Source organism: Erythrolamprus reginae, chromosome 6, assembly GCF_031021105.1.
Source record: "Erythrolamprus reginae isolate rEryReg1 chromosome 6, rEryReg1.hap1, whole genome shotgun sequence".
Lineage (NCBI taxonomy): Eukaryota > Metazoa > Chordata > Lepidosauria > Squamata > Dipsadidae > Erythrolamprus > Erythrolamprus reginae.
Genome location: NC_091955.1, coordinates 40,256,388 through 40,281,161, shown reverse-complemented (window position 1 = coordinate 40,281,161; position 24,774 = coordinate 40,256,388). Strand labels below are relative to the sequence as shown.

General features: G+C 45.5%; 1 protein-coding gene across 1 annotated transcript in view; it reads left to right on the top strand.

Moving 5' to 3' along the window:
• RPAP3 (RNA polymerase II associated protein 3) overlaps nt 1-24,774 on the top strand; it is a 131,476-nt gene that overhangs the window by 94,007 nt on the left and 12,695 nt on the right. The window contains exons 11-12 of the mRNA XM_070754946.1: nt 18,786-18,883; nt 19,729-19,946. Of these exons, the coding sequence (XP_070611047.1) occupies nt 18,786-18,883; nt 19,729-19,946 (316 nt within the window). The remainder of the gene's footprint in view (nt 1-18,785; nt 18,884-19,728; nt 19,947-24,774) is intronic.

Sequence of the window (24,774 nt, the reverse complement as noted above, 5' to 3'; positions counted from 1 at the left end):
AAGTCATTCTGCAAAATATAGAGGTTAAGGAGAAACTAATCGAAGAAGACAAACAAATATTAAATGGGAAAATAACAAATGATGAAATTATTAGAGTTATTAATGGGTTGAAACCTGCTAAAGCTCCAGGCCCAGATGGATTTACAGGGGAATACTATAAGACTTATGTGATTCAATTATTACCGTATTTGGAGAAATTATTTAATAACATACTTCAAACCTTTAATATTCCACAGAGATGGAAGACATCCGAGATTCTTACTATCCCAAAACCAGATCAGGATTTGTTAGATCCGGGATCCTATCGCCCCATCAGTTTATTAAATCAGGATTATAAAATATTTATGAAAATTATAGCAAATAGGATAGAGAGTATCTTACCAAAAATAATTGGTGAAGACCAATATGGATTTGTTAAAGGAAGGAAAATTTATGAACCAATTAGAAATGTTGTTAATGTGTTACACCATGCTACCACTACCAAAAAGGAATTATGCGTCTTTAAGTTAGATGTGTCTAAAGCTTTTGATAAAGTTAATCATAATTACCTGTTTCAACTTTGTAAGGAATTAAATATGGGAGAAAATTTCTGTCAAATTATAAGAGAAATTTATAAGGATAATATGGCCTACATTAGGGTAAATGGAAATAGAACAGAGAAAGTAAATATTCAAAATGGAACTAAGCAGGGATGCCCACTTCCCCCCATGTTGTTCACAATGGCAATTGAGGTTCTAGCAAATAAAATTAGAAATGATAAGGACTGGAAGGGTTACCGAATTGGAAAACTTGAATTGAAATTAAATCTTTTTGCAGATGATGCCATAATATTGTCTGAAACCCCCATTGAAATGATGAAAAAAAATGGTTTTACTTCAGGAATTTAATCAGGTCTTTCAATTAATATTGAGAAATCAGAAATAATTTGTTTAAATAAAGGTCCTAAAGAGCAAATCGAGATACAGAAAATTTCAGGATTGAAATTAGGATGTAAAAAAATGAAATATTTAGGAATTTGGTTATTCAAAAATCCAAATAAAATTGCTGAGGTAAATTATAATTTAATATGGAAAAAAAATGCAAAAGCAAATTAAATAGTGGAAAGATAAGAGTTTGAGAAAAATGGCAAAAATAAGAGCTCTTAAAATGATGATTATTCCAAGTTTTACCAGGTACCTTCCCAGGAGTAAAATTAAGGGAATGGGATAACAAAATGAACTTTTGGATTGAAGGAAACAAAAAACCTAGAACAAGGAAACGGTGGCTGATTGCCAGAGAAAAAGATGGAGGATGGGGGTGCCCGAGTTTAGAACTATATAGAGAAGCATTTCAAATAGAAAGATTAATGGAATTACAATTATTGACAGAAAAGAAGTGGGTGAAACTTGAAAGGGAGATTAATAATATTAAAAATAAAGAGATTTTATTTAAAAAATGGAGTAAAATAGAAATCAATAGCTTAGCCGATCCCTTGAAAGCAGCCTTAGATATTTGGTCAAAATGGCAAGGGAAATTAGCAAATAGGAATTCAAAATTATCAACGTTGCATGTTTTGAATATAAATACCCTGTTTCCCTGATAGTAAGACACCCCCGATTGTAAGACATATCGGGGGTTTCAGGGGGGTCGGCTAATATAAGCCGTACCCCGAAAGTAAGACATATGTCTTACTTTCGGGGAAACACGGGGGTATTGCCGGGGGGGAGCCCGATGACGTCGCTTCCAAGCTCCCCGCGCGCCCCTCGCCGCGGCGCCACCGCCTCTTCCCCGGCTTGGCAAAGCGAAGGACGGCGCTGGTCCGAAACGAGCCGAGCAGGCGGTGGCTTGCAGCGAAGGCGCTCGTCCCAGCAACCAAGTCCTGCCGAGGCTCGGCTGCAAGCGGCCAGCGAAGCCGACCAGCTCCGAGGCGAGCAGCCGGAGCTGCGCCCTCCTTCGCCCGCCTCCTTTCCGGCAGGCAGGTAGGGCTGCCCAACTGCGCAGAGCGGCTCCTCCCCTCCAGACACACGCTTCCCCGACACGCGTCTGTGGCTCCACGCGTGCACGCCGCTTGGAGCCCTGAGGTTGAACTTGGAAAAGGGCTCACGAGGCTCCTGTCCCGCGGCTGCCCTTCTGGACTCTGGGGAGATGCCTTCGGGAACGCAACCCTTTCAATTTTTTTCCAATGTAAGACATACCCCGAAAGTAAGACGTAGTGGGGCTTTTGGGGGTAAAAAGAAAGTAAGACACTGTCTTACTTTCGGGGAAACACGGTAATGATGTTAACCTAGGTAGAGTTATAAAGGAATTAAATGATAAAGGTATAATGAGAATAGAACAATTATATGAGACAGACGGAAGAGTTAATAGAACTCGCTTCGAATGGTGGTTGGGCCAACAAAAATGGTTGCAGATTAATGCAACATGTAAATATTTAAATAAAAGTGAGAATAAAGAAGCATTTTTGAGAGAAGAAAACTGTCTAGAGAAAATATTGAAAGAAAAGATTAATGATTCAAAAGGACAGGCTAGTAAGATTTATAGCATGTTATTACAAGTGGAAGAGGAAGTGATTAAAGGCCTAACAAGATATTGGCAAAATGAATTACGAATTAATGAAAGCGAGATGAAAGAAGTAGTAGAAAATATACATAAGATAAAGAATACAAGAATTAGAGAGATGAGAAGGAAAATTTTACATAAATGGTATTTCACACCAGTAAAACTAGCACACTTCTAGAGGAAAGGGAAAGGAAATTGCTGGCATGGTTGCCAAATAAAAGGAGTTTTTATGCATATGCTCTGGGAATGTGTTGAAGTTCAAAAATTTTGGAAGGAAGTACAGAATGAAATAAATAATATGCTAAACATTAATTGGATAATTACAAAAGAATTAGCAATACTAGTTAAATATGGGGAATTACGAGAATTTAAAGAAATCAAAACAGCAGCTTTGGAAAGCGCTCAAGCAGTAGTGGTATTAAGGTGGAAAGATAGCAATAAATGGACAATCCAGAATTGGTACTGGTACATGGTGGACCACATCCACTTCGAAATTATCGAAATAAGATTAAATAACTTTGATGAAAACAAATTGGAAAAGCTGATGGCACAATGGAATAAGGTGAAAACATATATCTTAAGTAGAATTTATGACGACAATGTGAAAAATAAATTCCAATCACTTTTTGTATGTAAAGAAATGTAAACCGGAGCTAAGGAAGAAATTGAAACTTATTGTAAATAATATAACCCCCTAAATGGTGGTGGGGGTTTTATTGGTGTTGGGCACGTTTTCTTTTAAGTATTTTTTGTTTGTTGTTAATTTAGTAAATAAACCAATTAAAAATATATATATAAAAAAAAGAGGTTAGGCCTACTGGCGATGAAATTGAAAATATCACCCAGGCCTCTTCCTCCTCTTCCTCCGTAGCCCATCTAATGGCTAGACCCACCAGGGCTGAGAAGAGAAGGGACCAAGCTCTGCAAAGGATGCATGAGAAATCGGCTAAACGTTTAAAAGTACAGGCCCAAGTGCACGTTAGCCCAGATCCTCCAGAGGCTTCTAAATTGCCTCCCTCTGGTGTCCCTGTGCTCTCTCTGGAGGAGCCAAACCTAAACAGACCCCAACTTAACCTATGGGGCTTAGGTCCATAGGAGCCAGATATTATGATGGAAGATCCCTCCGAGCCAGACCCAAACCTGGCCTACAGGGCATCTCCCTCTATACCGGTTACCATTACTAACCTTCCTCCAGAGTTTCAATCTATGTATTCTGCCTTGTCTCAAGCCATTGATGCCAAGCTCTTGGCTATCAATGTGCCTTCTTTCTCTCGTCCCCCTCCACGTGCCCCTAGGCCCATGAGTTCCTTCTCATCCTACAGAATTCCAGTGCCTGAAGACTCGGATTCCTCTCAGGATGAGAATGATGATATGGACGTAGAAGACAGGGATGACCCATTTCAATGCTTGTCACGAGATCAAGATTCCAACTCCTGCAGCAATTTTTCCAGCCCAACTCTTCAAATCTCTTCTATTCAAGGCAAGAGTGGACACAGGCTTGGCTGGTCAAGATAAACAATCTGCTTCTTCCACAGATCCACCTGAGAAAAACCTGCCCTACTTTATGGAGGAACAGGAAGACAATGAGGTCATCCCCATGCCAAAATTGTTCAAAGATGCTCTGCTCAAGCAGTGGGATCACCCGGCCTTCAGTTTCAATCCCACAACTAAAGACAAGAAGTTATATAAGCTTTCTCCATCTTATGAAGATCTTCTTGTCTGTCCCAAAGCTGATGAACCGGTAAAAACTCTATGCCTGGTGAAACAGAGGAGGTGTTAAAACCCAAAGACAAACGCCTAGAACAAATGCTCAAAAGGTGTTTTTTAGCAGATACCTGGGCTATAAAGAGTGCAGCAGCAGCATCTTTCTTCTCTAGAGCTATTCTCTTGTGGCTTCAACAGCTCCAGCAGCATATTCCCCCTGATGATCTACGGGGCCAACAAGACTTCAATAAAGTTTTTGCAGTGGCCCAATATGTAGCAGATGCTACCTTGCAATCATCGAGATTTGCAGCAAGATCAGTAGCGGCCTCAACGACAGCCAGAAGACATCTATGGCTCTGACCTTGGCAGGCGGGAGTGAGGCAAAAATGGCAGCTAGCCATGGGTCCTTTGAAGCACGGCCTTCTATTTGGCTACCTCTTGGACCCCCTCCTCACTGAGACCGCTGACAAAAAGAAAGTTTTGGGGCCCACCAACAAGGCTACCAAAACTCAACCTTTTTGACATCCTAGTGGGCAACAGGATCAAGGATTCGCTTTCCAGAGAAACTCAGGTCAGTATTCCCCTCGTTTTCGCTCCCAAGCTGGCAGAAACCCCAGGGGTAGAGGATCCCGTTTTCAAAGAGATTCTTCCTCGACCAGAGCTTCCAGAAAGCCTAGATGGTGATCTCCATTCTACTCCCATTGGGGGGCGCCTGGCCTGGTTTTCCTCCAGCTGGCGCTGTTCCTGTAAGGACCCCTGGGTTATTTCCACTGTGGAATGGAGACTCCAGTTGGAGTTTATTCTCATTCCTCCTAAACGTTTGATTTCATGCCCATCCCCCAGTCTTCTCCATCTCGTCTTCGAATGGAGGAGGCTATTCAACATTTGCTGGCTATCAGGGCTATCCAACCAGTTCCCTCTTCCCAGAGAGTTCTTGGTTTTCTATTCCATCCTTTTCATGGTCCCTAAAACATCTGGAGGGTGGAGGGCCATTTTAGACCTCAAAAATTTAAGCCAGTTCATTAAATATAGGAAAGTTAAGATGCATTCCATCCTAGCTTCTACCCATCCAGGAGAATTTATGGTCTCCTTGGATCTGACGGAAGCCTACCTCCACATCCCTATTGCTAAGGGCCACAGGCAATTCCTACGTTTTGCCTTCCAGGGCAAACATTACCAGTATAGGGCCATGCCCTTTGGGCTGTCCTCGGCCCCTCGAGTCTTTACCAAGCTCCTAGGCACCCTGGTGGCTCATATCCGAGCCACGCCCATTCATATTTTATGCTATTTGGATGACATATTAATTCACGGCTCCTCTAAAGAAGGCACCTGTTTAGACCTCAATATTGCCATGTCTATCCTACAGGATCATGGGTTTTCCATTAATTTACAAAAAAAAGTCAGCTCCAGCCATCTACTTCTATTTAGCACCTGGGAGCTATCATAAATTCAGATCTCTCTCAGGTCTTTCTCTCTACTGAGAGACAAACCAGTATCAAGGAGCTTATCTCCCGGATAAGGTCTCAGAAAAGGATTTCCATCGTTACCCTGTTTTCCCTACTGGGAAAGATGGTGTCCTGCATTGGTATTATCCCATGGGCTCATCTTCATGCCAGGGATCTCCAATGGCTTCTGTTACCGTTCCAGAGATTGGGGAACAGCAATTCGGCACACCTCATCACCGTTCCGACCACAGTCCTAAGATCCCTTACATGGTGGACCTCCCCCGCTCTGGACAAGGGATCCCCCTTCAGGTGTCCAGATCAATTTACCATCACCACAGATGCCAGTGTAATGGGCTGTGGAGCCCACGCTCAAGGCTTGATAGCCTAGGGCACGTGGTCAGCGGAGGAGGCTTCCAGACCTATCAACTGGCTGGAATTGAGAGCAGTGTCGTTAGCCCTCAAACAATTCAAACCTCACATCATCAATCAACATGTACCCATTCTCACTGACAATATAGCCACAAAGAGCCATATTTGCAGACAAGGGGGTACCAGGTCCAAGGCCCTGATGAGGGAAGCCCTGAAGCTGGGTCTCTGGGCAGAGTCATCTACAGTCCCTGTGGGCTGACCACATATCGGGAGTTCTCAACGTGCAGGCAGACTGGCTCTCCCGTCAACTCTGGATCCAGGAGAGTGGAGTCTTCATCCGGCTCTGTTTCGGCAAACCTGCCTCAAATTTGGTCACCCATCGCTAGACCTATTTGCGACCGCGACCAACACTCAACTCGATTCTACTCCAGGTTCCCAACCCCAGGAGTGGAGGCAACAAATGCACTCAGAGCTCCCTGGCCTCAAGGGCTGCTTAATGCTTTCTCTACTGCATCTGGAAGGAGAGTCCAACATGGGTATTTAACCAATCCTATTGGTAGAGACTGAGTAAAAATTAGCATAATAAATAGGTACTGCCCCCTTGCAGTCCCCCATGAGCTCAGTTTTAAAAACTCAGTACCAGAGTAGAGACATACTGAGTTTTGCTTAAGATTAAAGTGTCTGTGTTTTTACCTGTTTAATGTTGCTTATTTTGTTTCCTCACAGGTTATGATCATCGTTGGATGAAGGGGTCTCTGTCCTCCGCGGACAACACCCCCAACGATCTCCTTAGGGGTTGCTTCCCTCCGAGGGAACTACCCCCAAGAGGAGCACTTCAGCCCGGAGTCATTGGCCTCCGCGGTCAAACGAGGGCTGCGAGCCGAAGGTGGGGGGGTCCGCCCCCCCCCACTGGGAGGCTCGAGGGCTGGATTACCCCGGCGGGCTCCAAGAAGAGCTTCGGAGCCCCGATCAGCTGTTGGGCGGCTAGCGCCGCTGCCGCAGCTGCCCTGACAGGGGACCATACCGGATCAGACGAGGAGGACGAGAGCGGACCGGCAGGGGTCTGAATTGGCGGCGGCTTGTGGGGAGGGCGCAAAAAGCCCGCGGAAACGCTGGCCGGCGCCATTTTAGAAGGCTCCCCCACGGAACCCAGAAGGCGCCAACCGGAAGGGTTTCCGGCAGCTGTAAGGCGTGAACTGAGCTTCGGGCTCTACTGCGCAGCCGCAAGGGCGAGGTGACCAGACGCCATTTTGCAACAGTGACGAAGCGTTGGGGGAGAAAAAGTTATACCGGGCAGCACATCTAGATCTCCAAGTTGTGAGTAAGATGGAGGATAAAACCGGTGGCGAGAAATCCAGCTCCCCAGTGGTGCCTAAGGAGAAAGCTAAAGGGAAGGATAAGGAGAGATCCAAATCCTCCCAATCTCCTGCCTCAGCAGCCTCTCTAAAGGAGGCAGAGAAGCGCATAAAAGCGCTGGAAAAGAAATTGGAGGCAGCCCTGCACCCCTCCCCCTCGCCAGTGCCACTGACTCAGAGGCAGATTTCTACACCTGACCCTATGACCGCTCAATCGGCCTTTGGGCACATGGGGACCCCCCAAGAGGGTGATTGGTCACCAGATGGGCAATTTCTTACATTGCCACAAGCAGCCCCATCACCAGCCTTGTCTTGGACCAGGCCTGAGCCAGCAGGCCCTGCAAGGCGAAGCTCCCAGGCACCTTCAGCCACCTTTACCCCCACACCGGCGGGGCTGAGGTCTCAGACTGGCTCATGGCAATACATGCCACCTGACTTACAGGAAATCATCGCCAGTGCCTATTCTCAAGGAGTGACCGCCGGAGCAGGCCAATACACACATCGTACATCACAGGTTCAGGCAAGGAACCTTTGGCCAATGCCGCCCCCCTCGGGATTGGGATCTCTATCAGAAGAACCGGCTTTGGGTGAGGACAGTGACAGAGAGTATGAGTTTTCAGAGGATGAAAACACACCAGAACAGCAGCCGGTGGTTGGTCTGTTCAAGCCTGCACTGTTCAGGACTCTACTTTTCAAAGCAAAGCAGGTAATGGACCTCCAGGGAGCAGCTAAAACACCAGAGGTAGACGCCGGTAAGACGTCAGCTGCCCTGCTGAGGGAACCCCAACCCGAGTCTGACCACATTCCAGCCTCGCACATCTTTGTGGAAGGAGTGAAGAAGCCCTGGCAGCACCCCGCAGCGGCCCAGGGACCATCAAATTTGGAACGAAAGTTCTATACGTTCGATGAGGAGGTGGAGAAGCTGCTGGAGTTTCCTCCCATTGACCAACCAGTGGTCACGCTGGTATCCAGTGCCCTGGTGCCATCAGAGATGGGGGAAAGCTTAAAGCCTGAGGACAGGAAAGCAGAAACCCTATTGCGCAAGACACACCAGATGTCTAGCTGGGGGTTCAGGGCGGCTGCTGCGGCCTCCTTCTTCAATAGGGCCTCCATAATGTGGCTGCAGGAGATGCAGTCACACCTTGGCGCAGAGGAGGGCAGACTTCGCCAGGACCTAAGTAAATTGCTAGCTGCGGCCGAATTTTCCGCCGACGCAACCCTCCACGTGGCTAAGTTCGCCAGCAGAAGCATGGCTTCCACGCTTTCCTCACACCGACTGCTGTGGCTAAGGAATTGGCCAGCGGATTTAAAATCTAAATGGCGACTAGCCTCAGCCCCCCTGCAAGGTTCAATGCTCTTCGGAGAAATTCTGGACAAGGTCCTCATAGAGGACAAGGACAAGAGAAAAGTCCTACCCAAAGCCAACAGGCGCTAGGACCGCAGGTTCACTCCTTACTCAAGGCGCCAGAATACCCGTTGGGATTCACCCGCTGGATCAGGACAAACGCAGAGAGCCTTTGGTCAGAACCAATATCCACAACAATCCTTCAGGAGTGATCGTGGATCCTTTCAGGATAGGCCAAGGGGCTATCAGCAGTCGAGACGGCCCTTTCGGGGAGGCAACCAGAGAGGGTACCGTCGCTCCAAATGACTTGCCCAGTTCTCTGCCAATAGTAGGGAAGCTACAACACTTCAGTCCCTCCTGGCGACGCACTTCTTCAGACAATGGGTTTTAGCCACCGTATCAAGGGGACTTCACCTAGAATTCATAGGGCGACCCCCACACCGGTTTGTACACTGCCCCAGAATCCGGGATCCACAAAAGAAACAACAAATCTGCAAGAGATTGCACATTTGCTGGAGATTCAAGCCAACGAGCAGGTACCTCCACGAGAGGAAGGCAAGGGATTTTATTCCAGGATTTTCCTCGTTCCAAAGACATCAGGAGGATACAGGATGATACTAAATCTAAAACAGCTCAACATGTTTATAAAGTACAGGAGGTTCCACATGCACTCCTTACAAACTATCCTCCCCTCAATCCAATCCCGAGATCTGTTAACCTCAATAGATTTAAAAGAAGCCTACCTCCACATGCCTGTACATCCGACACACAGGGAATTCCTCAGGTTCTGTTCAGAGGGCATCCATTACCAGTACAGGGCCATGCCCTTTGGCCTCTCCTCAGCCCCTCGCACCTTTACCAAGTTGCTGGACGCACTGACGGCCAATCTTCAGTCTCATTCCATCAGACTGATGGCCTATCTGGACGACATAATCATCTTGTCCAGGTCCCCCAGTCAGGCCAGAGAGGACTTATCCAGAACAGTGCAGACATTAGAAGCCCATGGCTTCACCATCAACGTGGAGAAAAGCCAGATGTCTCCCGCGACCAGACTACAACACCTGGGGTCAATCATAGACACCTTATCAGGCACGGTGACCCTTTCTCCCGAAAGACAGGAGAATATTCATCGTCTAGTTACCGACCTGGGCCGTCTCAGAAGGGTCCCACTAGCACTGTTGTCAAAAGTTTTGGGGACACTGGTGTCGGCCATAGGTATCGTGCCCTGGGCCAGACACCATATCAGAGGCCTCCAGTGGTTTCTTCTACCAGCCCAGAGGGCCAGGGTCAGTCACTCACACAGGACAATCAAACTACCAAGGGGAGTCAGGGAGTCTCTGAAGTGGTGGACCACCAGAGCGATTCAGGAAGGCTCCCCCTTTCGCACACAAGACCGGCTTATTCTCACCACGGACGCCAGTTTATATGGCTGGGGTGCCCATCTTGGATGACATATGGCACAAGGACTGTGGACTATGGAAGATCTATCCCCGGTCAACATCAATTTCCTCGAGCTGAGGGCAGTGTTCTTGGCCCTACTAGCCTTTGCCCCCATGGTGAAAGGTAGGCATGTGCTAGTACTAACCGACAATGTGGTGACCAGAGCCCATTTGAACCACCAAGGGGGTACGAGGTCGCAGCGTCTCATGGAGGAGACAGCAAGCCTTTTCGACTGGGCCGAGACCCATTTGGCCTCGCTGATCGCGGAACACATTGCGGGAGTCAGCAATACCAAGGCGGATTGGCTCAGCAGGGCCACTCTGGATCCGTCAGAGTGGAGACTCGATCCAGACATTTTCCATCAGTTGACCCAAAGGTTTGGAGTTCCCCTAGTGGACCTGTTCGCCACCAGCCAGAACACCCAGCTCCCGAGGTTCTACACATGTTTTCAGGACCCAAGGGCAGAGGGGACCAACGCTCTATGGTCGCCGTGGCCCCCCGGTCTTCTGTATGCCTTTCCCCCCGTGAACCTCATTCCGAGGGTGGTGGAAAAGATTCTTCAGGAGAGGGCGGAAGTAATACAGTGATCCCTCAATTAGCACGGTCTCGATTAGCGCGAAACGCTGCAACGCGGTTTTTCAAAAAATGTTAATTAAAAAATAAGTTCTCTCTCTCTTTCTCTCCCTGTTGCCGGCGTGGTATATGAGAGAGAAAGAGAGAGGCAGAGAAAGAGAGAGGCAGAGGTCGGGCGCATTACCGGGAGGTGGAGGCGGCGTGGGGACGCTGGGTGCCGGGGACACCGAGGAGGGGGTGGACGTGGCCTCTCAGCTGCAGAGCCGAACAAGGGCGGAGGCAACGGCGAAGTCCGGCGCTGGGGCCATGCGGGGCCGCTCATCCAGGGGGGCGTGGACTGGCAAGTCACCCTCCTTTCTCTTTCTTTCTCTCTCTTATACCACACCGGTAACAGGGGGAGAAAGAGAGAGAGCGGAGGGCACCTTGCCGGTCCACGCCCCCCTAGATGAGCGGGTCCGCATGGCCCCAGCGCCGCCCAGGCAAAGGGGAAACCCCAAGATCGCTTGCCGCTTGCCGTATTGCAGCGAAGGAGGCGAAGCAAGGCTCCAAGCTGCAATACGGCAAGCGGCAAGCGATCTTGGGGTTTCCCCTTTGCCTGGGCGGCGGGAAGACCAAGGGAAGGTTCCTTCAGCCGCCCAACACCTGATCCGCTCCGCAGTGCGGCAGCAGCGAGGAGCCGAAGATGGGGTTTCCCCTTTGCCTTTACCCCATCTTCGGCTCCTCGCTGCTTCCGCGCTGCGGAGCAGATCAGCTGTTGGGCGGCTGAAGGAACCTTCCCTTGGTCTTCCCCGCCGCCCACACGCAAACTCCACCATCTGCGCATGTGCGGCCATGAAAAAAATGGCGCGCATGCGTAGATGGTGTTTTTTACTTCCGCACCACTATAACGCGGAAATCGATTAGCGCGGGAGGTCTTGGAACGTAACCCCCGCACTAATCGAGAGATCACTGTATTGATAGCACCGCACGGCGGCTTGGTCCACGCAAGCATCAATAGAGGACATCTGTAGAGCTGCAACCTGGGCAGCTCCCACAACGTTTATTAGGCATTACAAGTTGGACTTCTTTGCTTCTACAGAAGCAGCCTTTGGCAGGCGGGTCCTTCAAAAAGTTTGTGTTTCTCCTGAGTCCCTAGCTAGACCTTCTCCCTCCCATGGGTTTTAAGATCTTTGGTATATCCCATGTTGGACTCTCCTTCCAGATGCAGTGGAGAAGACCCGTTGTACCTACCTGAACGGTCTTCTCAATGCACTGGAAGGAGAGTCCAAACCCACCCGGTAGTTGAAGTTCAGGGACACCGGAGGTTGGGTTAGTTTCTAAGTTATTGAATTGTTCAATAAAAGTTGGTTATCCTCTTTCGTGATTTTTTCGTTTTTAAAACTGAGCTCATGGGGGACTGCAAGGGGGTGGTACCTATTTATTATGCTAATTTTTACTCAGTCTCTACCAATAGGATTGGTTAAATACCCATGTTGGACTCTCCTTCCAGGGCATCGAGAAGACCGTTCAGGTAGGTACAACGGGTCTTCCCTCCAATTCCAACTCTCCCAGACGTGATCCACAAAATCATCCTCGAGAAGGCCCAGGTGATACTGATCGCTCCTTACTGGCCATGCCAGCCTTGGTTCGCGGACCTAAAACGTCTGTCCGTCCAGGACCCCTGGCAACTCCCCGTTTTGGAGGATATGTTGCGGCAGGGGGCCTCTCACCATCCAGATCCGGAGTGGTTCCACCTCACCGCTTGGCTATTATCTGGCGCGACCTAGATCTACAAGGCTACGAGCCGGACACTATAGAAATAATCCTGAAATCCCGGAGAGGCTCCACCAATAGAATTTACGACCACACCTGGTCCAGGTTTCACCAATGGGGCTCACAGGAAGGCCTATCCCCTCTGTGCATTCCCATTCACAGAATCGTAGCTTTCCTGATGAAAGGTTTCCAACAAGGCCTCTCATCTAGCACCATTCGCGGTCATCTAGCCACTCTATCTTCGGTCCTAGCAGAACCCTGCAGACAACCACTCCGCTCTTTCCTGGAAATTCAAGAATTTTTAAGAGGCATTTCGAACGTCAGGCCTTCCAAGGTTCACAGATACCCGTCCTGGGACCTACCATGGGTTCTCCACTCCCTCAGGCACCATACAAACCCCTAAGGTCAGCATCCTTCAGGTACGTATCTTACAAGGTAGAATTCCTGGTGGCGATAACATCTGCCCGACGCATTTCAGAATTGGCAGCCCTATCCATTCGCCAGGATCTATGCCAGTTCCATACAGACAAATTAGTCCTGCGCCTGGACCCCACCTTTCTACCCAAGGTCCGTTCCATGTTCCACAGATCCCAGGACATTGTGTTGCCTTCATTTTGTTCCAATTAGAACCATCAGCTTGCGGTCAGATTGCATACCTTAGATCTCACCAGAGCGCTGAGAATCTATATCCAACGGACAAGACCCATCCGAAGGTCAGAAGCCCTATTCGTAGCCTACCATCCCAGATCCCTGGGTTCCAAGGTATCCTCAACCGTAATAGGCCGTTGGATCCGAGGGACTATCTCAAAGGCTTATGAGTCAGCTTCCCTCAGCATACCCAGAGGTATCACAGCACACTCCACAAGAAGTGCAGCCACATCTGCCGCATGGGCAACTGAAGCTCCATTGGAAGAAGTCTGCAAAGCAGCCACTTGGGCCTCTCCAAACTCTTTCATAAGGCACTACAAAATTGACTCTTACGCTTTAGCAGATGCTGCTTTTGGCAGAAGAGTCCTCCAATCCGTTATCTCTCACGATAGCGAACTAATCCCTCCCTATAGACTCATCTATTGGGTATGTCCTACGTGACTGCTGGACCCGCTCATTCAGTATGGAGAATAGGCGTTGATCGCTTACCTGAAAGCCTCTTCTTGTATGCTGAGTGGGTACAGCAGTCACTTCCCTCCCTTTTTCTATTCTAACTATGGTTATACAGTGATCTCTCGATTAGCGCGGGGGTTACGTTCCAAGACCTCCCGTGCTAATCGATTTCCACGTTATAGTGGTGCGGAAGTAAACACCATCTACGCATGCGCGCCATTTTTTTCATGGCCGCACATGCGCAGATGGTGGAGTTTGCGTGTGGGCGGCGGGGAAGACCAAGGGAAGGTTCCTTCAGCCGCCCAACAGCTGATCTGCTCCGCAGCGCGGAAGCAGCGAGGAGCCGAAAATGGGGTAAAGGCAAAGGGGAAACCCCATCTTCGGCTCCTCGCTGCTGCCGCGCTGCGGAGCGGATCAGGTGTTGGGCGGCTGAAGGAACCTTCCCTTGGTCTTCCCGCCGCCCAGTCAAAGGGGAAACCCCAAGATCGCTTGCCGCTTGCCGTATTGCAGCTTGGAGCCTTGCTTCGCCTCCTTCGCTGCAATACGGCAAGCGGCAAGCGGCAAGCGATCTTGGGGTTTCCCCTTTGCCTGGGCGGCGCTGGGGCCATGCGGAGCCGCTCATCTAGGGGGGCGTGGACCGGCAAGGTGCCCTCCGCTCTCTCTCGTTCTCTCCCTGTTACCGGTGTGGTATAAGAGAGAGAAAGAGAGAGAAAGGAGGGCGACTTGCCAGTCCACGCCCCCCTGGATGAACAGCCTCGCATGGCCCCAGCGCCGGGCTCCGCTGTTGCCTCCGCCCCCATTCGGCTCTGCAGCTGAGAGGCCTTCCCGGCAGAGCCCTCCCCAACAGCTCCCGCCGCCAGCGCAAAAAAGAAAAGAAAAAAAATCCCCAAAAGAGGCAGGCACAAAGCGGGGGCACAAGGGGAGCTGCCCGGCAGAGGTTGCTTTTTTTCTTCTCGTGGGCAAGTGGAGGGGGGGAGAGAGAAGGGAGGAAGAGAGTGTGAGAGAGGAAGAAAGAGAGAGAGAAATGATAGAAAAAAGGGGAGAAAAAAAGAGAAATGAGAAAATGATTGAAGCATAGTGACAGGAAAGAAAGAGAAAGAGACAGAGAAGTGACTCTTGGTGATGACGTATGACGTCATCGGGTGGGAAAAACCGTGGTATAGCAAAAAAACCGTGGAGTATTTTTTAATTAATATTTTGTGAAAAACCGTGTTGTAGCGTTTCGCACTAATCAAGACCGTGCTAATCGAGGGATCACTGTATTCTTTAATCTGTAATTTTTCCTATCATGAGAGTTGAGCACTTTTTGAGCCACCACACTTGATCCTAAGTCTACGGATTCGCAAATTCTGGGGAAGGGGCGGATCCAGCAGGCTTTTTAAAGACTAGACTCGGTCCTCTGCGAATTGAACAGCGAGCAACCCACGTGACTGCTGTACTCGCTCAGCGTACGAGAAGAGGCGTTCAGGTAAGCGATCAACGCCTATTCTAATTGGGCAATGGCTGCTTCTAAGTCTTTATTAATTGATTTAAGCTTTTCATTTTCATTTAATCTTGTTTTAGTATCCTCTATTGTTTCTTCTATTTTCTTTATTTTTGTTTTGTCTTTAGCCACTGTCTCTTGGATTCCTTCTATTTTAGCATTTCATTTTACAAAATTTTCTTGCACTTCTTCGAATTTTTCTTTTGTTTCTGGATGGTTTTGTGAGATTGTCTCATTGATTCATTGATTCTTGTTGTTTAAACATAAATCTTGAATTTTATCTAAAGAGTTTTGTAATGTCTATAATGTAGGAGTTTCTCCTTTGCTTTCTATTGTATTAGAATCTGTAGTAGAGGTGAACTTTTGTACTGCTGGGGATGACATCACTAATGTTGCTTAGTTGCTTAGTTCAGTGATTTTCAACCGTTTTTGAGCCGCGGCACATTTTTTACATTTTAAAATTCTGGGGCACACCACCAACCAAAATGACACAAAATGACACACTAAGACAGTCTCCTCTCTTTTTCCATCCCTGTCTCCTCCCCACCCTTTTGTGTGTGTGTGTGTGTGTGTGTGTGTACACACTCTTGAACCATTTCCAAAAACAGGTGAGGGCTGGGGGGGGTTTCTCTCTTATTTCCAAAAACAGATGAGGGCGGGGGGGGGGGGTTTCTCTGTTATTATTTGGGTGCTTTTTATCATATGCTTTAAATCAAGAGTCACTTCTCTCTCTCTTTGTTTCTCTCTCTTTCCTCTCATTCTCTGTCTCAATCATTTTCTCATTTCTCTTTTTTCCTCCCCTTTTTGCTCATTTCTCTCTCCCTTCCTCTCCTTTTCTCTCTCTCTTGCTTTCTTTCTCTCTCTCTCTCTCACACACACACACACTCTCTCTCTCAGCAAAAAGTTGCGAGACCGGAACCTGATATTCCTTCTTCGCGGCACACCTGACCATGTCTCACGGCACACTGGTTGAAAAAGACTGGTTTAGTTAATGTCTTAGTTGTTGTTGATGAAGTTGCCATATCCTTCTTTCTCAATATCTCAATATCTCTTCTTTCTTACACTTCTACCAATTTTAATTTTACTATAATTAACACACTTCTATTTTATATATGCAATTATAATGATCTACTTATTCCTTTCTAGAAAAATATTTTTACCCTATAATCAGACTAAATTATATCCCACTGTCAAGTAAGTATCACTTAATTCATATCTCAAAGAAAGGTAAAATTGACTAAAGTTAATTAATTATCAAATCACTATCAAATCACTATCAAATTATTATCAAATTGATCTATATTATATATCTAAATAAATCATCAGTTCATAATTAAACAGTTCATTAATTCTATATTTTTAAAAAATTAATCAATTATTGATAATATTCAAATAGTTAAATTTCACTCAAAGGTTCAGTTATTAAATATTAATAATAATAATAGCCATATATTACTTATCTCACAGTGCAAAAAGAATTTCATATTTCAATTTTAATTCAGAATTTCAGTTCATTCAAATTAGATGATTAGTCCAAATCATTTAAGTTCCTAGTTCATAAGGTTGAAGGGTAGAAGATTAGAATATGTCTATACATCCAGTACGTTCCACTAAATGTGAAGTTTTTCTGCTATATTCCAAGGTGATGATTAAGTTAGTTTATTTAGAGTCTTAAGAGCAATATTTCAGTCTCAATGTTTTAGTCTCAATTTCAATCACAAATATAAAGTTATTCTTACAAAGTAGCTCAGTCTCGGACTCCATTCGAGAAAGTGGCTGATTAGAAACTGTCTTTCTTACCCTCTCAGTTCCGGTTTTATAGTCTCCAGAAAGAGCAAAGCACAAGGAAGAAAACAAAATGTTGATGTTGTTGTTATTATATCGCTATCCGAGATCACACACTCTTCAGCAGTATCTCTATCTCCTTGCCTCCTTTTTGCCTTTGATTTTATTAAATAATAGGTATTTCTTTAGATCCTGGTCCCAATTTCAATCAGCCAACTCACAATCTTTTTTCCCCTTTCTGTTCCGTCTCTGGGAATCAATCTGTCAAACACTCTCCCTCTCCTATTCACACTCGATCTTATTGCTCTGTCTCTTTTAATCACCACTTTTCCACTACAGGAGCTCCTCTATCTTACTATTTCAGTTGTAATTTCAAGAAGATTCCAAGAAAACTCCAGGAATATCAGAATTAGCTGCATTACCGCTGTTTTGCCATTCTCCCCTCTTCCTTCTTCCTGGTGTTCAATGGGCCGCCTTGACTCTGAGCCAGCTAAATCACTGGCTTCTTCTCTCACCGGCTGGGGGTTAAATAGCCTGTAACCAGGAGAGTTTGCACCCCACTCGTGGAGTACAGCTTCTCCCCTTTCTGATGCTCCCCTCTGGAAGGCTTGCATTTGTGATTTTGAGCATCCAAATCAGAGAATTTCATACTGAAAAGCAGCAGTTCACTTTTCAGCACCACATCTGCATAGCGCCGCCCCGGAAGTCCTGGATTGAATTATTTTCTATTGCTTTGTTTGCATTTAATTGAATTCCACTACGATGTGATCATTTACCAAGTTTCCCACAACTTCAACTCCATCTATCATTTCTTCTTCACTAGTAAGCAATATGTGCAATATAGTTTTTCTTCTAGTTCCTTCCTCTACTTTTTGGATGAGAAAGTTGTCAGCTAAGTTGGTTAGGAATTTGTTCAATCTCCCACTTTGTCGCCCAGCTGATACCACAGTAGTTAAAGTATCCCATTACTACTGTGATATGTTTCCTACATACATTTTTTAATTTGTTAGCAAAAAAGTTTATCTATTTCTTCTGCTTGGCTGGGTGGCGTGTATTAAAACTATTACAATGGATGTAAGAGATAATTAAGTTTCACACATGTATACTCAAAGCAAACGTTATTTGTTAATGGATTTGGGCTGAGGGGAAGCAAAAAATAAAGCTGAATACTTATCTTCAACTAAACTTGGCTGCAATTGGCTGTAAATGTGGCCGTAATAGAATCTTGACAACCTATGCAAATTTTCTGTTGTATCTTAAACTAAAAAAATAAATTATTTTCAATTTATTTCTGACAGGGTATGTATGTATGTATGTATGTATGTATGTATGTATTTATTTATTTATTTATTTATTTATTTATTTGATTTGTATGCCGCCCCTCTCCATAGACTCGGGGCGGCTAACAATAATAATATTGACTATATAACCTTTTCTTCAAGTCCATCTTCAGTGACTTTTGGTATTTTCTTCAACATTGAAGTTAATTCCTTCCACACTGAGTATGAATTTGAATCCAGGTATCGCATACCCAGTTCAGGGACAGATCTTTAGAGCTTTATTTTACCACCATGTGAACTATGAAATATGCTTCAGAAAATGGTTGGCACTTTTGTCTGCTAATTGTAGGAGTGGGGTGGAGATACGTTTGTCATTCATAGGAATTCATTGTATTTTACTGTGAAAGATGATTGCCATTATTAACCTTAAACTGAGAAGCTTCCAAGGTAATTAATAGTAACCTCTAATGTGAATACTAATTGTTACTATAAATTATGTTTGAATTTTATTTTAGTAAGTATTATGTAAGAATATGAAATCTATTAAAAGTATATATGGGGTCTGATATATATATATTCCTATTATTAGTCTGTTTTTCTTTTGTTTTTCCAAAGCAAATTGATCCTACCCATTACCCTAACCTCTTCCAAAAATCATTGGATCCAGAGGTTTTGTGCCAAATCTTGAAAATTCTACAGGATTTTTATATAAAGTAAGTTTAAAGCTATTTTCTCAGATTGATTTGCTATTGTATTTTTGATTGGATTGTGCCTTTATCTGGATTATCAATTTTAATATTTTCTAATGCATATTTCTTGATACTAATAATATGCTAATAGTAATATTCATACTATTTGGATAAGAAGCAGGTACAATAAATATTATATAATTTAAGATTTTTAAAAACCAGGGGTAAGAATGATAAAAGTAGTTCACATGGTTGAAACACTTCAGTGTGACGTGCCACTTTTGAACAGAAATCCAGAGATGACCCAAAAGTACAGTTGTCATGGTAATTTTTTCTTCATATACATTCGACAAAATTGTATCCCAGAAACTATGTTCTCTCTAAGGTGCGTGCCCACACGGGCGTGCCCACAAAAATAACCCCCACGCAGCCTTTTCCAAGGCTGCCCAGCCAAGCCAGGCATCGGAGTTGGGGGCGGGGAGTGACAAGGTTTTTCCTCTTTTGAAAAACCGCGCGCTCCCCATTCCACTTTGGCCCTGCCCATTCGGGAAAAGATGGCAGCGCCCATCAGGCACTTCTGCCCTTTCCCTGAGTAATAGACGCTCGGCCTGCGCTGGGACGGAAGGGGGGAGGCAGCGGCTCTGCGGGGCTTTGAGCTGACGTCAAGGCCTGCACCCAGGGAAGCAGCGCGCTTTTCAAACGCGCTGCTTCCCCAGGCAGCCGGCTTTGCCTCCTCCCCCACCGCTGCGCTGGGGCTGCCCCTTGGAGCCGGGGGCGACAGGCCTGGCCTCGGCCTACTTGGCCCGGTGCGGCCGAAGCGTGGCGGCAGCTGCCAGGCCCATCCACGAGCTTTGCTTCCTCTCCCGCAGCTGCGCTGGGGGCTGCCTCCCGTCACCAGGTCCTCTTCACCACCCAATCCCGGTATTGGAGCCGGGGCGATGGGCCCGGCCTCAGCCTACTCGGCCCCGAACTTCGCCTCCTCTCCTTCCGACGCACTGGGGGCTCCCGCCGCCGCTGGGACCCCTCCGCCACCCAATCCTGGTACGAGACAGTAGCAGCCCGCATGGACCCGGCCACTGTCAAACAGGTAGGAAGCGGGGGAGAGAGAGAGAAAGAAAGCAAGAGAGAGAAGAGAGGAAGGAAGAGAGAGAGAGAAATGAGAGCAAAAAGGGAAGAAAGAAAGAGAAATGAGAAAATGATTGAGGCAGAGAATGAGAGGAAAGAGAGACAAACAGAAAAGAGAGAGAAGTGACTCTTGATTTAAAACATATGGTAAAAAGCACCCAAATAATAACAGAGAAAAAAAATCCCAGCCCTCACCTGTTTTATGAAATGGTTCAAGAGTTCACACATACACACACACATACACAGAGAGGGGGGGGAGAGACAGGGATGGAAAAAGAAGTGAGAGAGGGAAGGAATGAGAGAAAAAGGGAGGAAGAGGGAGAAATGAGAAACAAATGAGAGAGAAAAAGGGGAGATAGGAGAGGTACCCAGAAATTTTTCCCTTTCTTTCTTTCTTTCTTTCTTTCTTTCTTTCTTTCTTTCTTTCTTTCTTTCTCTTCCTTCTTTCCTTCCTTTCTTTCTTTCCCGCCCAGTCCCAAAGAAACTGCCACTCAGACACTATACTTTTCTGCCCACACCAAAAAAAAAAAAGAGGGAACATTGCCAAGAAATACTCTTGAGTTTCTAAATAACATGTTAAAATAAAAAATGAAAGCATTCTTTTTTCCAAGGTTTGAAACTAGGGAAGAAAAAGCAACTCATCTCAGTATTTTTGTGCTATGTTTCAAATCATTCTGAATCTATAGAAAGCACAGAATTCTATCCAAATATTGTTCTGGAAGGGATCAGTGAAATCTTCCATCAAATTTGTTTGGACTTGATGACCTGCAAGGTCTCTTTCAACTCTAATTAATTAATTAATTAATTAATTAATTAATTAATTGAATTCTCTGCACATTGGAAAATTCAGCAGATACATCCTATGACCTTTTTAAATAATAGTTTACGGGTCATTCCATATCAAATAATACAAATATGAATATTTTTTTTAAAAAAATTATGAAGTACTACTTTAGTTAATTACAAATTAAAAGTTTTTGATTTTTTTTTTCATCAGTTAATTTTTTACAGACTTCTAAAGTTATCTCGGGCTAGAATTAGGATAAAGACGTTGGAAGAGGCATCCTTTTTCTCAGAACAGTACCAGCTTTCATTTGATATGTCACAAGACTATATTACTTTATATTTTGTTTTGGAGAAATCAAATTAAATGCAAAAATGTGAAAAAAAACATTTTAAAATACTTTAAAATTGTGAAAAAATTCATGTGGGTTACAGTACTTGTATTCTTGGTTATATTTGTACAGGGATTCAACTTGGGACCCTAACCCTATCAATTTTTTTCCAGCCTTGAATCATCTGATTTTATGTTTGTGTGAGTTTCTTCCTTTTTATCTTTTCAAATTAGGTCAGAACATTTTTTAACTGGGCTTTTATAATCAATTTGCCCCTTCTAGTGGGTGAAATGTAATCTTGTCCATGTTCTGGTTTCAGGCTAATTCAGATAATAATTGGAATAAATAATTGCTCAATGCATATCGTTGTAAAAACAGAACATCTTTATTTCTCCTTTTTCTCCCATTCTTACATCAGCTTTGCGTGCAGTGCTTTCTTTTCTCATCTCTATCTTTAGTAGTTAAGTAAATTATCTTGGTAGTAACATAAAAACATTCCACAACATTATGGGCTAATCAGTGCTACCCAAGAGTCATAAAAGCAGGTAATAAATCACACATTTGTTAGCTTACGCTCAGGAGCTTCTCGTGGACGCTTCCATTTTGGGATGACAAGATTGAACGGAATCAGCTTCTTCTTCTGTCCACACTCGGATGTGAGGTAACTGATTAACTAGTTCCTCACCTTCTAATATCTCTTCCCTGAAACTTGTTCTAACCTCCTCTGAGAACGTCTGAAGTAAGGGTTAATCCACCTCCAGTCCTCCTTACTCGATCCTGAATGCATCTCTTCATCAATTACCTCCCCCTCCTCGTCCTCCTCTTCACTAACATTCCTTTCTATCTGTAAATCAGGCCCATCTGCCAATTCAAAATCACTCTCCACTTCGGAATCTGAATAATTCTCAGGCTTAATGGGAGTGTACACAACAGTCCAAAAGCGCTTACTACCAATGGCCATTTCCTTTTGTGTCAAAGAGTATGTACGGCCTGTCATGGTATTCAGCTCCACCTAGGTTAATATCTGATTTTTGTTAACTTTTAAAATGTCTGGGTTTTTTGGATACACAAAGGATGGCGCTAGACTAGAAGGATGCAAAAAAATCAGTTCTACTTCTTCATTTTCCCAGTCTTTCGAGAGAACAGTAGCCAGTCACCAGCGTCAATCATATTCACAGATCACATAACCAGTTATGTCATCCATTGCCAAATTTTCGAATTGACACTGTTTAATAGTTATATTTTTAAATATGATTCCATCGTGATCCCTACTTGAATTTTGGTACAGATGTGACTAGGAGCATAGCAGGAACATGTGCATGTCAGGCCCAAAGTCATTATGTGAAGTCAAAGGTTGGCCTGACACAGTTAGTGATAGAGGAACGGGGGGGTGTCTGTGTGTGAGAGAGAGAGATGCCACCACACATTCCTTTCTGCAGAGTCAATAGTAACGAACACAGGAAGGAATTAGGAATCCTGCAGAGGATTGGTCCTCATGACTGCACTTGTGGATGTGGGGATGTAATATGGGGTTTTGACCCGGATGTAATCTAAGGGACTCAGAGTTGGAATGAATCAAGTCGAATCCAGATTGGCTTTGTTAATAAATCGAGCCCTGCATGAAGCACAGGCGTGGAAATTGATTTATTTCTCAGATGCTATTTTGTTCGCTGACAACAATTCCAACTCTCCCCGATCTGAAGAATGGAACAGAGGGAGTTAGCCAACAATCTAGAGGTGGAAGGGCTTGGAATTTTCTACCCCCCCTCTGCGGGAGAACCCAGCCAGAGTTCAACATTACGAAGGTAAAGAGGGGAGGAATAGGCTTGAGGCTAAGATGGAGAAGGCAGAAACAATTTTTCTTTCTGATTGGGGGTGGCTGAGATGCCTATGGGTTTCTGAAGATCCCCTTCCCCATGGCCCCCTGAAGTTACCTCTCTACACGGCAACAGTGAATAATGTAGCCTCCCCTTCCACCCCAGCCACTCACTCCATAAGTGAATTGCGAGATAAATGCAAGCCGCTGTTATATCAAAGGAATTCCTTTATGGGGGAATTCGCCCCCGAGTCTGCTGAGAGGGGTGACATACAAATCTAAATAATAATAATACTGTAATAGTAATAGTAATAGTAATAATAATAATTTCAAAACCTGCTCGGCCCCCCTTCTCCTGCTCCTCTGATTGCAAATGGCAGACTGCTTCCTAAATTGCACAATGAGAAGGCTCCTGAGCCAAATGACGTAGCAACATAGATAGAAACTGAGACTCGGATTTTTCAGTTGAAACAGGCAGGCAAGCCTGTGAAGAATTTTATGGAAAAATTTCAAATGATTGCCTATAACCTGAAGGGGTGGCCAGAAAACTGTTTCGTTCATATTTTCAAAAGTACCCTTGATCCAAAGTTGAGAGAAGAGTGTGAACTGCAGGTGGGAGGCAGCTGGGTCATTTAAGACTGGTGTGCCATGGCAGTCGTTTTGGGTGATGTAATTCTTGCTGAGAAGGGATCTCCCCCGCCCCAGCAACAAATGATCTTTTAAGATGCCGCCTTTTCCCTTGTCAGCTGGGCTCCTTTTGCTCAGAGGTTATGAGGAGAACAAATTGCTACAGATGTGACAAGACTGGCCATAAGGGGACAGACTGCTTGGCACCTCTCTCTCCCCCAAAACCAGAGCCAGGCCAGGTAGCAGAAAGAGGATCTGAAGGAGCCCCTCTGCAAGGTCGCTGGGCCTTTCAAACAACAGAGCTGTGCCCCCCTGAGGATTTTGCTAAAGGTGAAAACCCTATTCCTTCAGGAACCAGCCCCAGTTGGGGATGAGGAGCCCAGTGGAGAGGACAACCCAATGGTGAATGAGCCCATCCATCCATTCATCATTAAAGCAAGGATTAAAGTAATGACCACAGGGGAGGAGGAAGAAATACGGGCCCTGATACATACAGGGTGCTCGAGATGTCTTATTAGCAAAACCGTAGTGGATAAGTTAAAAATCCAGACTAGACCTTTAGCGAAACCCATCTGGTTCCAGCAGGTGGATGGCTCTCTAGTGGCTGGAGTTCCCACTACGCTCCTGATTGAGCTGTGGATAGGCTGGCACCGTGAATTCTCATACTTAGATGACATCCTTATATACAGCCAGAATCTCCCTGACCATGTCAAATTGGTGAGGCAAGTCTTGAAGAAGCTTTTGTCTGCTAAGCCCTATGTGAAACTTTCCAAGTGCGAATTTCACCAGATGTCAGTAGACTATTTAGGATACCGCATATCTAGCGAAGGCATAGAGATGGACCCAACCAAGGTGAAGGCAGTGCTTGATTGGCAAACTCCCTGAACACGCAAGCAATTACAGAGTTTCTTAGGATTTGCAAATTTCTACTGACAGTTCACTCCAGTTTTCGCAGAAGTTGGCTTGACCTTAACCGAATTATTAAAGACTGGGTCAGCCCCTACTAAGCCCAGATCCTCTCAGCCAATCAGGTGGACGATAGAATGCCAAAAGGCTTTCGAAAGGCTTAAAAGATTTTTTGCAAAGGAGCCCATCCTGCAACATCCTGACCCTGAGCGGACGTTTGTGATCCAGTCCGATGCCAGTGATGTGGCAATAGCTGCGGTGCTATTACAGGACAATGGAAGGGGAGAGTTGCTCCCTTGTGCATACCTTTCCAAGAAGCTGACCCC